This window comes from Podarcis melisellensis (genome assembly GCF_964234715.1).
Source record: "Podarcis melisellensis genome assembly, chromosome: Z".
Lineage (NCBI taxonomy): Eukaryota > Metazoa > Chordata > Lepidosauria > Squamata > Lacertidae > Podarcis > Podarcis melisellensis.
In genome coordinates, this window is record NC_138547.1 from 40,811,162 (window position 1) to 40,825,596 (window position 14,435).

The following is a 14,435-nucleotide window of genomic DNA, read 5'->3' on the forward strand; positions in this document are numbered from 1 at the left end:
ATCACAGTGGCTAGGTCAGGGCGAGAGAGGTAAGGAGCCAACTGCTTAGCTTGGTGGAGATGAAAAAATGCCGCCTTTGTTATAGCTGCAATCTGCGCCTCCATGGAAAGGGAGGTGTCGAAGATTACACCCAAACTCTTACCGGACGGTGCTGGCACTAATTGCGCCCCTGCAAGAGATGGGAGTTGCCCCCTCAATCCCATGTCGTCCCGTCCCAGCCACAGGACCTCTGTCTTCGAAGGATTTAGCTTCAACCAGCTCCCACGTAACCATCCAGCCACAGCTTCCAGACATCTGGTCAGTGTGTCTGGAGCCGAGTCAGGATGGCCATCCATCAACAGATAGAGTTGGGTGTCATCGGCATACTGATGGCAACCCAGCCCAAAACTCCAGACAAGCTGGGCGAGGGGGCGCATAAAGATGTTAAAAAGCATCGGGGAGAGTATCGCACCCTGGGGACTTCACACACCAAGGAGTGGCACAATGACAATTCCCCCCCAAGCGCCACCCTCTGTCCCCGACCAGAGAGAAACGAGCGCAGCCATTGAAGGACTTACCTTAGAAGCTATTTTAAAATCTCATCAACGATGAGAGTGAATGCTGCCCATAGAAAACAATGAAGAAATCAAAATTGGATTGGAGAAATCAGTATGTCCACCCCCAAACTCCTAAAAACAGCCCAATGAGGATTGGGCATTTTCAATGAGACTGGAATGCCGAATGAACATTGTTGAGGAAGAGGGATTGATCTGTAAATTGTAGCTCTGGGAAGGGAATGGAGGGTCTCCTGACAGCTCTCAGCACCCTTGAGAAACTACAGCTTCCAGAATTCTTTGGGAGAAAGTATGACTGTTCGAAGTGGCATCATCGTCCTTCAAATGTATGGTCTGAATGTGGCCAGAAACACCAGGCTGTCAAAGCTGGACGTGTGGCGCTTAAAAGAGGAAATTTAATGTTGTTATGTTTTAGGGCTAATGCCCTAAAACATAAAGATACCTAATGGTATCTTTCCGTGGAAACGCAGAATATTTCATGGGATGCTCCCTTTAGGGTCGAAGGAAAATAGCTGGCCACTGTGAAGCCAAAACATATTTCTTTTGTTCCCACCTGCAGTAAAACTTGTCATATCCTGGGATGAAATCTCAGTGCTCGAAAAGTCGTCCAACGTCATCCTGACGGAGAGTATCCACGTCTGCTCCCGGGGGGAGGATCACTATTTTTCCATGTTCCTGCACATCACCGAAACGTTCCTTCTCATGGAGCAGCTGGCCCTGTATGCTGTTCGAAGACTCTTTGACAAGGAGACGTTCGAAAATGACCCCGTCCTCCATGATCCCCTGCAAATCACTAAGAGGTAATATATATATATATTAAACAGTAATGAAAAAGACCACCTGCTTCTGCTCACTTCTAAAGCTGAGCTGGGGATGATAATTGTAGTAAGGGGCTGCAACTCATTGGCAGAGCATCTGCTTCGTGAGCAGAAGGTGTTGGGTTCAATCCCCAGCATCTCCAGGTAGGTCTGGGATGGATGCCCTGCCTGAAACCCTACACTGCCAGCCTGTGTAGACCATATCAGCTAGATCAGTGTTTCCCAAACTTGGGTCTCCAGCTGTTTTTGGACTACAACTCCCATCATCCCTATCTAACAGCACCAGTGGTGCCTTAGTAGTCGAACGGATTGGCTCCCAAACAAATCAGCTCCCGAATGCCGTAAACCTGGAAGTGAGTGTTCCGATTTGCAAACATTTTTTCAGAAGCCGAATGTCTGACACGGCTTCCACGGCTTCCGTTTGAGTGCAGGAAGCTCCTGCAGCCAATCAGGAGCGTTGGTTTTCAAACCATCAAACAGACTCCTGGAAGGGATTAAATTTGAGAACCAAGGTACCACTGTGTAAAGACACTGAGAGCAGATGATACAGGCCCTGTCAAGGGCTCGGAAACTGAAAAGACAAGGGACACAAGAAGAAGTAGAGAAGTGGAATTAGTGCTTCAAGGCTGGAACAAAGTGAGGAGCTGTAAATGCACATTTATTTCCAGTTTGCTTGAATAGCAACCAGCAACTTTTTGTTCTTCCTCCTCTTTTGCTTCTGCAGTCCCTGAGCAACAGGCAATGCTACTTAATTTAAAGCATTTATCAAGTCACTTCATATTTTTATAATTTCTAAGTGGTGTACTCTCTCTCCTCTCCCCAGTTTAGGCACTAGGCATTCAGCTGGTAGCATGCCATCTGAAATCACAGGTCAGGGTTTGTGGGGAGTGCATCTTTAAAATGATATTTTGTGTGTGTGTGAATTGTAGTCCAAAGAACAGACCCAAGTTTGGGAAATATTGAGCTGTCTGACACTGTATAAAACAGCTTCCTGTGATCTTCCTGTGATGGTGATTTTATATTATTTTTGTACACAACCTAGAGATTTACAGGCATTACACACACACACACACACACACACACTTGCATGAGTTCTATTCAAGTGCAACCACATATATGTGTGGCAGGGGTAATAAATGGAATCATACCAGGGAATGGCAGGAGAGCTAGAGAGCCCTTGTGGCTCATGAGGAGACCCTCCCTGGAGTTCAGAAGAGGACTTCATTGAGGGTGAAGGAAGGCCCGAAGAGCCTAGAGGCTCAGTGGGGCTTTGTTTAGGCCGCTCAGCCTCCCCACCTAACTTAATTCTGTCCAGATGTGTAATTTTATTATGTAGGGACGTTAGTTGTTAAAAACCTGGCCCCCTGCCCTTGTTTTTTGATCATTTTATTAGGCCTACTGTTTTTGTATAGCCTCTTTTTGGTGTGTGTTTTTTTTAAAAAATGAATATTTAACAGCATTTTAAAATGCAAACCGCTTACAAGTTTGTTTATAGTTTTGATTGAACGGTGCTTAAATCTTGCTAAACGAAAGCAACATAAACACAGATAACTTGGAAAGAACTGTGGTTTCTTCCTGCCTCTGTTTTGCAAGGCAAACATAATTAACCCACCACACTTCTTTCTTTACACCCCCCCCCCCCGTTTTTTCTCCTCTCCAGAGGGCTTGAGAGCAGAGCCCACAGTGAGCAGTTTAATGCCTTCTTCAGGCTGCCGAAGGAGGAGTGTCTGCGGGAAGTGCACGAGTGTTTCTTATGGGTGCCTTTCAGCCACTACAATACTCTGGGGAAAATGTGCATCTCGGAGAACTACGTCTGCTTTGCCAGCCAGGATGGTTGCCTGTGCTGCGTAATCATCCCTCTGAGAGAGGTGAGTCAGGTGGGAGCCAAGGCTAAGTTAAGTCTGCCTCCCCTTCTAGAATCAAAGCAACTGCAGTCTAGCAAATATCCAAGTTGAGGGGCTTATTACTGGGTTTAACTGCTTTTTTTATCTTATTGTTTTACCAGACGTTGTGATATTACTATTATTTTAATGCTGGGATCTTAACAACACTTTTGCAGTCCTTTTGAAATCGTTGGCAGCCAGGTGGAGACGCACTCAGTAAATCAGACTGGTACTTTCTGGCTCTGGGTGCCAGATGGCCCCATCCTTGTGCCCCTCCAAAAGACAAAAGAATAGTAGAATTTAAGGGACCACAAGGGGACGCAGGTGGCGCTGTGGGTTAAACCACAGAGCCTAGGACTTGCTGATCAGAAGGTCGGCGGTTCAAATCCCCTCAACAGGGTGAGCTCCTGTCGCTCGGTCCCTGCTCCTGCCAACCTAGCAGTTCGAAAGCACGTCAAAGTGCAAGTAGATAAATAGGTACCACTCCGGTGGGAAGGTAAACGGCGTTTCTGTGCGCTGCTCTGATTCGCCAGAAGCGGCTTAGTCATGCTGGCCACATGACCCGGAAGCTGTCTGCGGACAAATGCCGGCTCCCTTGGCCTATAGAGCAAGATGAGCGTGCAACCCAAGAGTCGGTCACGACTGGACCTAATGGTCAGGGGTACCTTACCTTTTAAGGGACCACAAGAGCCATCTAGTCTAACCCCTTACAGTGCAGGACTCTTTTGCCCAACGTGGGGCTTGAACCTGCAACCTTGCGATTAAGAGTCTCATGCTCTACTGACTGAACTATGTTCGAGTATAGCTACAAACAGCAAGCCAGCAACTTACATGAGGGTTATGTTCCGGGGATCATGTCTAAAGCCAAATCCACGTATTATCAAAACATTGGATTCAATGGCAGGTGGGATTGCCAAAGTCTTTTTTCCCGTCCCCTTTCTGCTCCCTATTTATTTTATTTTAATATTTTTGCCAAGCACATAAAGCTGCATGTGCACAAGTCAAATGTGCTCGTGAGTTGTGGGTTTACACTCTATACATTTAAAGCATATCTCGCCCCTGGTAAAGACTCCTGGGAAGTGTAGTTCACCCCACAGAGTGAGAGCTACAGCTCCTATCACCCTTAACAAACTACATCTCCCAGGATTCATTGGGGGAAGCCATGGTTGTTTAAAGAGGTATGAGCTTTGAAAGCAAAATTAAAAGAGGGCAAAGGGCGAACCTCCTGGACTCAGCTGTAGTGTAAGCCCTAGCTGTCCTCGGAGTGAATGAGGCTTTTGAAGCCTTAACTGCTTGACCAAATTTAGTGAGAACGAGCCTTGTAAGAGTGGAATCTTACTGCCATCTTTGTCCATGCAAACACTTGCAGGTTCTATCAGTCGAGGTGTCTGATCCTGGTAGCAAAGCTGTCAGCATCGCTACCAGAGGGAAGAGAGCCTTCCGTTTCTCCGAAGTGCGGGATTTTGAACAACTGGTGGCAACACTGAAGAAGAAATGTGATACCACAGCAAGCCAACAGCATAACATGAGCACAGAGGTAAAGGCTCTGTTTGTCTAATTCATTGCAGGACTCCGGGGGTGGGGAGGGCGGTCTTTTATGACGGCTGTGTTCATTGGAGACACTATGCTTTTGAACTCCAGTTGCTGGAAAATGAAAGAAAGGAGAGTTTCTCAGGCCCTGCTTGTGGGCCTCCCAAAAATAGGCACCTGGGTTGGCCACTGTGAGAAGACTCTGGGCTAGTTGGGCCATTGAGCTGATCCAGCAGAGTTCTCCTTATGTTCCTTTGAGTCAGGGGAGATCAGAAGGTCGGCGGTTTGAATCCCTGCAACGGGGTGAGCTCCCATTGCTCGGTCCCTGCTCCTGCCAACCTAGCAGTTTGAAAGCACGTCAAAGTGCAAGTAGATAGCTAGGTACCACTCCAGCGGGAAGTTAAATGGCGTTTCCGTGCTCTGCTCTGGTTCGCCAAAAGCGGCTTAGTCATGCTGGCCACAGGACCCGGAAGCTGTACGCTGGCTTCCTCGGCCAATAAAGTGAGATGAGCACCACAACCCCAGAGTCGGCCACGACTGGACCTAATGGTCAGGGGTCCTTTTACCTTTACCTTTAGCAAACATTTGGGGACCAGACCACATGTTTGCAAACTGAAGGAACTTGTTAGTTCATATACCACCTAACGCCAGAACAGGGGGACTTTTCAGAAGGTTTAGGAGGTCACTTGAAGGTGCGACTGCTTTTTCTTCTCTTAAAACACAGCTCCTGTCGTAAATGCGTTTTTTGCAGGTTGCTGCTGGCTCGAACGCTGAGCCTCTTGCGGACTATTTTGAGGGGCAGCCAATGGCAAGCCACAAAGACAATAGCAAGATGGTTAGTACCGAAGCCCTCATGACCGTCTTCCACCCTCAGGATGCGGAGAATCTGGACGCTAAAATGGTAAGAAGGAAAAGCAGCTCCTGTTGTTGGAAATGCATCTGTTCTATGCCCCCACACCCCAGCTTGTCATCTTTGCTTACTTCGCATTTGGTTTTGTTTTATGCACCTAGAGTTCATCGTTCTTGTGCACATTCCACCCCTCCCCCAAAATGGGATCTGCAACAAAATGTTGCACTTGTGGTGTGTTCCTGTTCAGGGAGGCAGCCAGGCAACATCTTCTAGGACACTCCATTCCATCCCACCCAGTTTCCCATCCCTTTCCCCACCCAAGCTGTTCTGTTCCCTCTAAATGTGCTCATGACAGAACATGCTCCGGGATCAATGGCCATCAAACCTCTGTTTAAAAACCTCCAAGGAAGGAGAGTCCACCACCTCTCGTGGGAGTCTGTTCCACTGCCAAACAGCTCTGACTGTCAGAATCTCCTTTCTTGCAACTTGAAGCCATTGGTCCAGAGCAGGAGAAAACAAGCATTCTCCTTCCTCCATGTGACAGCCTTTAAGATATTTGGAGATAGCTCTCATATCGCCTCTCAGTCTCCTCTTTTCCAGGCTAAACATACCCAGCTCCTTCAAGCGCTCCTCATAAGGCTTAGTTTCCAGACCCTTGATCACCTTGGTTGCCTTCCTCTGCACATGTTCCAGCTTGTCAACATCCTTCTTAAATTGTGTTGCCCAGAATTGGACACAGCATTCCAAGTGTGGTCTGACTAAGGCAGAATAAAGTGGGACTATTACTTCCCTTGATCTGGACGCTATACTTCTGTTGATGCAGCCTAGAATAGCATTAGCTTTTTTTGCTGCTGCATCACACTGTTGACTCAACGTTAACCTTGTGGTCCACTAAGACCCCTAGATCTTTTTCACATGTACTGCTAGTACATGATACCTTGCTTTTCTAGTTGAAAGAGAAAATGAAGGAGCAGTCCTGGAACATCCTTTTCGTAGAATGTGGCCGTGGTGTAAGTATGTTTCGGACGAGGAGGACGAGGGACCTGATTGTCAAAGGGATACCCGAGGTGTTACGAGGAGACCTTTGGCTTCTTTTCTCAGGTACTATCGGTTGCGTTCTCATGGCAATGCATTGTTGTTGTTATTATATTGCAGTGTTATTTTATTTATTCAGGTTGTATTCCACCCTTCCTCCCAAAGGACCCCAGGACGGCAGACATCAAAATGTTAAAACAATACAATTAAAAATAAAACAAGGCAATTAAAACCATCTAAAACCTTTTAAAAGCAACCCCGTACCATAAGGTTGCCATCTATGGGCCCATCAAAAGCCTGGGGTTTATGGGGTTGCCTTTCAATTTCCCCCGAAAGTCAGTAGTTAGGGAGACAGGCTCGCCTCGCCAGGGTGTGCATCCCACAAATGGGGAACCTACATTGATATCAATAAATATTTCCTGGGCAGCTTACAAATAAAATAGTATTGAAAATACAACATACAAGGTTGCCTCCAAAGTTAAGGAATCAAGCGTTCTTAATACAGTTGTACCTTGGATCCCTTGGTACCCGAACGTTTTGGCTCCCGAATGCCGCAAACCCGAAAGTGAGTGTTCCGGTTTGCGAACGTTCTTTGGCACCCAAACGTCCAAACTTCCAAGGCTTCCTATTGGCTGCAGGAGCTTCCTGCAGCCAATTGGAAGCCACGCTTTGGTTTCTGAATGTTTTGGAAGTCGAACGGACTTCCAGAACAGATTCCGTTTGACTTCCAAGGTACTACTGTAACAGATTTTTCTTGCTTTTCAGAAGGTTTTCAGTTATGTTTATTTATTTACATACAGTATTCATTAAAAAAAACCCCCACACAATGCAGTGAGATTCAGGTAGGTAGATGTTTTGGTCTGACAGTCAAAATAAATAAATAAAATTAAAAATTGTCCAGTTGCAGTTTGCAACAATTGTCTGTAAAACTCTCCAATAAAAACCATGTAACATACTAAACATTAAGGTGTATGTGTGTATATATATATATATAGGCAATATGTATTTAGACAGAATTTAAGCTTGGCATGGGAGAGAACGATGCTGTCTTCTAAAGGCAGTGAAGGGGATCAAGGTGGAGGCACAGAACGGGCAAAGTATATTTTTAGGTGAGCGAGAAATAGAAATATCAGCATATGCTGATGACAGGAATCCAGGGATTGAGGGACAGGGCAAATAGAGGACGAGCCCCTTGTTTTGGAGGGATGCCCCCCCCCCGGTACACCAGCCCCCTGGCGCTGCCTGTGTCTCTAGGGGCTGCAGAGCAGCTAATAGTTTGGTGCTAGCCCAGTTAAAGAGGAGGGTTGGAATGATGGGGAAAGAAAAATTGTGTGACCCACGCAGGAGCACTGCATGTCAGGATCCCAGTTTGAGTGGTTTATTCCTAGAAGGCTGCTTAAAATGATCCCTGCCGGTGAGCTTTTGCCAACCTAGTGCTTGCCTGTGCTGGCTGGAGCTGATGGGAGTTGTAGTTTGGAACACCTGGAAGGCACCAGGTAGGCCAAGGCTGCATCAAAGGCGGGGAGCAAATCTGTGGGTGCAAATCAGCCTTGAGCCCTTATTCAGACATGGTGGCCGGAATAAGCACACTCGCAGCTTGTTGCAGGGGAAATGCAAATGTTCTCTTCCTGGTTGTTCTGTAACAGTGTGACCTAAACACCTTGGCAGGCGCTGTAAATGACATGGCTACCAACCCTGGCTATTACACCGACATGGTGGAGAGGTCCTTCGGCACGTGCACTTTGGCAACGGATGAAATCGAACGTGATCTGCGCCGCTCTTTGCCCGAGCATCCAGCTTTCCAGAGTGACACGGGCATTTCTGCCCTGAGGAGGGTTCTCACGGCGTACGCCTACAGGAACCCCAAGATTGGATATTGCCAGGTGAGACTTGCCTGTGGCCCCGGCCATCCTTGCATAGTCTCCAAACTGCTAACTTTTCTTTTTCCTTTTCTTCTTCTTTTTAAATTGTTTTGTTTGTTCATAGTATATGTGCAAGTGGGACCTGGACTAAAAAGGCTGGCAGCAGAGGTTTTGTTTTGTTTAACAAAAAAAGTATATACTATTTGATTGTGGGGTTTTTTAAAAAACCTTCTAAGGGGGTTACAAAAATATAAAACAGAGCATTAAAATTCCAGGCTGGGGAAGGGAGAAACAGTAGAAAGGTGTATTTGAAGCATTCTAAAGATTATTAAAATCAGCTTTAAAAATAAAACACATGTAACTTCTATATGTCTGGGTAGACTTGCCTAAACAAAAATGTTTTAAGTAGGTGTAGAAAAGACTACAGAGAATGCACCTGCCTGGTATCAATCGGCAGGGAGTTCCACAGTGTGGGTACCACCGCACAAAGGAAAGGTCAATCTCTTGCAAGTGCAGAAGGAGTATTTTGTGGCGCTTGTAATGGTACTAGTTTCACACTGGTTGCACCTGTCCAGGGATGCTATGCCCCTTTCCATTTCATCCTCCTTCCCCCTCGTTTTCTGTTCTCTTCTCTTAACCAGTTACTTAGCCTTCTGTGCCAAAAAAGCATGCTCAGTCCCCACCAAGCTGTTTGGGGTACAAAGCACTTTTTTATTTTTATTTTTTGCAAACCTTAGAGTTCCCCTAATCTTGTGCTTAGGTTCCTGCAGCGTTTGGCCACGTAAGGAGAACGATTTTTGACACACCCACCTGTCAATCACCTGACATTGCAGTGATGTCGGAATGTAGACACCTGTCAAAGTTGACCAGTGGTGGGTTGTTGGGAGATAACCTGCTCAGCCCTGCGCACAGTGGGAGGTAGTTGGCGCTGTGGTCTAAACCACTGAGCCTCTTGGGCTTGCAGATCGTAAGGTCAGCAGTTTGAATCCCCACGACGGGGTGAGTTCCTGTTGCTCTGTTCCAGCTCCTGCCTATCTAGCAGTTCAAAAGCATACCAACACAAGTAGATAAATAGTTATTGCTGCGGTGGGAAGGTAAACGGCATTTCCATGCACTCTGGCACTCGTCACAGTGTCCCGTTGTGGCAGAAGCGGCTTAGTCCTGCTGGCCACATGACCTGGAAAGCTGTCTGTGGACAAACGCTGGCTCCCTCGGCCTGAAAGCAAGATGAGTGCCACAACCCCAGATTGGACTTAACCGTCCCGAGGTCCCTTTACCTTTACCTACCTTTACAGTGCTTCCCAAACGCTCAAGAATCAGGTGGTTGTTGTGCATTCGGGAAGTGCCACACTCAGGGCTAAGCAGGCTTTGCAAGGAGCAGAACTAGTCCTTGATGTCCTTTTTACGAAATTACGTACCTCTCTCTCCCTCCTAACACTGCTTACTGTGCTCGATAGGCAATGAACATTCTGACATCAGTGCTGCTCCTTTACGCCAAGGAGGAAGAAGCTTTCTGGCTCCTGGTTGCTGTGTGTGAAAGGATGCTGCCCGATTATTTCAACCGCCGAATCATTGGTACTGCTTCACTTTAATGATCGCTTTCGCACATGAAAGGAATAGGCAGGAGAACCTGCTGTGCAGTAAAAGTAGATGCCAGCATTTGATTCCCAGTGCATAAGTCCCAGTGGCAATACAGTGGTGCCCCGCAAGACGAACGCCTCGCAAGACAGAAAACCCGCTAGACGAAAGGGTTTTCCGTTTTGGAGGCGCTTCGCAAAACGAATTTCCCTATGGGGTTGCTTCGCAAGACGAAAAAATCTTGCGAGTCCCCGCGGGTTTTTTCCGCTCCCCCCCCTTTTCCTAAGCTGCTAAGCCGCTTAACAGCTGATCCGCTGATAAGCCGCTTAACAGCTGATCGCTAGAAGCCGCTAGACCGCTGTAGCTCTAATCCGCTAAGCTGTCAATGGGCTTGCTTCGCAATACGAAAAAACTGCTAGACGAAGAGAATCGCGGAACAGATTCTTTTCGTCTTGCGAGGCACCACTGTAGAGCCTTCCTCTTAGAACGAGCGGTGCTGCAGGCAGTTCATATGGAACAGGTCGCAGAGATAGCAGGGCTGCCTGCTTAGCGAAGGGGACCCATGGAGCGCTCCTTGTCCAAGGGGCCTCTCAACATCTGGAGCCAGAACTTCATGTTTGGGTTATAGGAATCTGCCCTATATTGAGCTGAGGCCACTGGCCCATCCAAATAAATGCTGCTTCCATAGAGTAGCAGTGACTCTCTGGGCATTTGGACAGTCCCAGTCCTTCCCACCCACCCTCCCTTTCTTCCTTTCTCCCTCCCTTCTTTCCTTCCATTTATAGTGATGCCTTAATTCAAAGGCACCCCAGGCAGTTCACAAATAAATAAAATGTACAGTTGGTCCTGTGTTTTGATGGGGAAGAGGGCATTCAAACTGGAGCTGGTTCTGTTGTTGAGTTTACCTGCCTGCCTCCCATGCTTCTTCCTTCTTACAGGGAAGATTGTGCAGGTTGGCCGCGTGCGTGAGGGGGAAAAGCTGAAGCAGGCCCTGATTTCGATTCTGCTTTCTTCTCTTGCAGGGCTATCATTTTATTGAAGGCCGTTTCCAAAAAAAAATTTAAGTTGATCTTTCAGTCAACTTAAGTACACTTTCCCAAACACAATCCAGTCATTCCCCTTCTCTTAGAATCATAGAATTGGATGGGACCTCGAAGGTCATCTAGTCCAACCCCCTGCAATGCAGGAATCTCAGCTAAAACATCCATGACAGATGGTCATCCAACCTCTGCTTACAAACCTCCAAGGAAGGAGAGTCCACCACCTTCTGAGGAACTTGCTGTCAAGGAGCTTTTACTGTCAGAAAGTTCTTCCTGATGTTTAGTCAGAATCTCCTTCCTTCTAATTTGAATCCATTACAGAGGAGGAATTTCGTAATATGGTGCCCTGTGCAAGGCCAAAATTTGATGCAACACACACCACTTTCCCAAAGCTAGCTAAGTGAGGCACTGGGCTTTGGGAAGAAGGTGTGAGGCTCTGGCAGGGTCCTGCCTTCTTCCTAAAGCTGGACAAGTGCTAACTAGGCTTTGGCAAAGAGGCAGGAAAACTCTAGGACCTCTTTTCTGAACTAAGCACTTACTAGGCTTTGGGAAGGAGGCAGGAAGGTACCCTCTTGTCTCAGTGCCCTGTGCAGGTGTCTTGCCCGCTGCAAGGTGGTTCTTTTAAAATGAAATTCAGAAGTCATACAAAACACAAGTGAGTGAGAAGATTAAAGATTTTATTCTAAATAGCAAGCAATATATACGTACCAAGCAAGCATTTCAATCTGCCACTTGGAAGCCCTCAAGAAGCGGCAAAGTGACTCCCCCAGGTAGCCTCAGCTTGCATGGCCCCATGGCCATCAGTCCATGCACGAGCTTCTCCAAAACTCTGCCCACAACCATCTGAATTATAGCTAGCTAGCAAAACCACAGAGCCTAGGTCTTGCCGATCAGAAGGTTGGCGGTTTGAACCCCCGTAAACAGGGTGAGCTCCCATTGCTTGGTCCCAGCTCCTGCCAACCTAGCAGTTCAAAAGCACGTCAAAGTGCAAGTAGATAAATAGGGACCACTCCGGTGGGAAGGTAAACGGCATTTCCGTGCGCTGCTCTGGTTCACCAGAAGTGGCTTAGTAATGCTGGCCACATGACCTGGAAGCTATATGCCGGCTCCCTCAGTCAGTAAAGCGAGATGAGCACCGCAACCCCAGAGTCGTCCGCAACTGGACCTAATGGTCAGGGGTACCTTTACCTTTACCTAGCCTGTGTGTCTTGCCTGACTGGCTACATGCAGATCATTCATTAGCCACTCCCTCCCAATGCCTCACTTTCTCTAAACAGTGTCCAACATCAAAGAAGGTACCTAGCACTATCACTTCCTCCCAGCTGATTAGGACATTAAAGGCTGTTCTTTATGCCAGAAATTAACAAGAGACAGGGAGGGGGAAGGAACAGAGGCAGGAAATGTAACCATGTCAGATTACTAACTCCTCGAAATACAATTTATCTTCCAGATAGAGTGCCCATACAGCGGGGTAACCGGTTACGCTGCCCTAAATCCACCTCTGTCCATTGGTTCTCTTCCAGAGCAGGAGAACTCAAGCATGTTCCCTCTTCTGTGTGGAAGCCCTTCAGATATTTGAAGGTGGCTATCATATCTTGCAGGGACGCGGGTGGCGCTGTGGGTTAAACCACAGAGCCTAGGGCTTGCCAATCAGAAGGTCGGTGGTTCGAATCCCCACGGCAGGGTGAGCTCCTGTTGTTCGGTCCCTACTCCTGCCAACCTAAGCAGTTCAAATGCACATCAAAAGTGCAAGTAGATAAATAGATACCGCTCTGGCGGGAAAGTAAACAGCATTTCCGTGCGCTGCTCTGGTTCGCCAGAAGCGGCTTAGTCATGCTGGCCACATGACCCGGAAGCTGTACGCCGGCTCCCTCGGCCAATAAAGCGAGATGAGCGCCACAACCCCAGAGTCGTCTGCGACTGGACCTAATGGTCAGGGGTCCATTTACCTTTCTATCATATCTTGCAGGTGCCTTGGTAGACCAAGCGGTGTTTGAGGAGCTGATCAGGAACTATCTGCCGCAGCTGACGGAGCACATGACAGACATGACGTTCTTCTCCTCCGTCTCCCTGTCCTGGTTCCTCACTCTGTTCATCAGCGTGTTGCCCATCGAGAGCGCGGTCAATGTGGTCGACTGCTTCTTCTATGACGGGATCAAGGCTGTTCTGCAGCTGGGCCTGGCTGTGCTAGATTACAACATGGACAGACTGCTGACCTGTAAGGATGATGCAGAAGCTGTGACTGTCCTCAACAGGTAATAGAGCCTTTTTTAAAAAAACATAAGATGCTTGACCTGTCAGTGCAGTTCTGTTCATATTGACTCAGAAGTAAGTGCTGTTGGGTTCAACTTGTTGCTGCTACTACTACTACTACTACTACCACCAATAATAATTTATTTATATGCTGCCCATCTGACTGGGTTACCCAAGCCACTCTGAGCAGCTTCCAACAAATTAAACACAATACATCAAACATTAAAAACTTTCCAATACAGTGGTACATTGGTTCTCGAACTTAATCCATTCCAGGAGTCCTTTCGAATCCCAAAACTGTTTGAAAACCAAGGCATGGCTTCCAATTAGCTGCAGGAGCTTCCTGCACTAAAGTGGAAGCCGCAGAAGCCTCATCGGACATTCAGCTTCTGAAAAACATTTGCAAACTGGAACACTTACTTCCAGGTTTGCGGCATTCGGGAGCCGATTTGTTTGGAACTAAGCCATTCGGGAACCAAGGTACCACCGTACAGGGCTGCCTTCAGATGTCTTCTAAAAGTCAGATAGTTGTTTATTTCCTTGACATCAGGTAGGAGAGTGTTCCACAGGGTGGGTGCCACTACCGAGAAGGCCCTCTGCCTGGTTCCCTGTAGCTTCTCTCAGTGATGTAACTGCCAGAAGACCCTCGGAACTGGACCTCAGTGTCCAGGCTGAATTCATTTAGGATTACATTCATAGTCCACCTTCCTTCCAAAGAGTTCAGGGTAGCATAGAGGTTCCCTGCTCACCATTTTCTCTTTGTGAGGTTAAGTTAGGCTGAGAGATGGTGACTGACCCAAGGTCATCCAGTGAGCTTTGTGGCTGAGTGAGGATTCAAACCCTTGACTTCCAGGTCCTAGTCCAACATTCTTATCCCCAAAACAACAACAATTGGTATTATTATTATTATTATTATTGAAATTTGTAATCAACCCTTCATCTGAAGGTCACAGGGTGATTCACTGCCACCTTAGAAACGACACCACAGTGCAATCCAGTGATATAGGATTGTAACTTGAATACAACTGGAGT

At 47.3% G+C, this 14,435-nt stretch overlaps 1 protein-coding gene across 1 annotated transcript in view; it reads left to right on the plus strand.

The window, feature by feature from the left end:
* TBC1D8B (TBC1 domain family member 8B) overlaps window positions 1–14,435 on the plus strand; it is a 49,823-nt gene that overhangs the window by 16,467 nt on the left and 18,921 nt on the right. Inside the window, exons 5-12 of the mRNA XM_081897573.1 lie at window positions 1,114–1,354; window positions 3,033–3,240; window positions 4,625–4,792; window positions 5,537–5,686; window positions 6,586–6,736; window positions 8,339–8,553; window positions 9,990–10,107; window positions 13,120–13,405. Coding sequence (XP_081753699.1) covers window positions 1,114–1,354; window positions 3,033–3,240; window positions 4,625–4,792; window positions 5,537–5,686; window positions 6,586–6,736; window positions 8,339–8,553; window positions 9,990–10,107; window positions 13,120–13,405 — 1,537 coding nt within the window. The remainder of the gene's footprint in view (window positions 1–1,113; window positions 1,355–3,032; window positions 3,241–4,624; window positions 4,793–5,536; window positions 5,687–6,585; window positions 6,737–8,338; window positions 8,554–9,989; window positions 10,108–13,119; window positions 13,406–14,435) is intronic.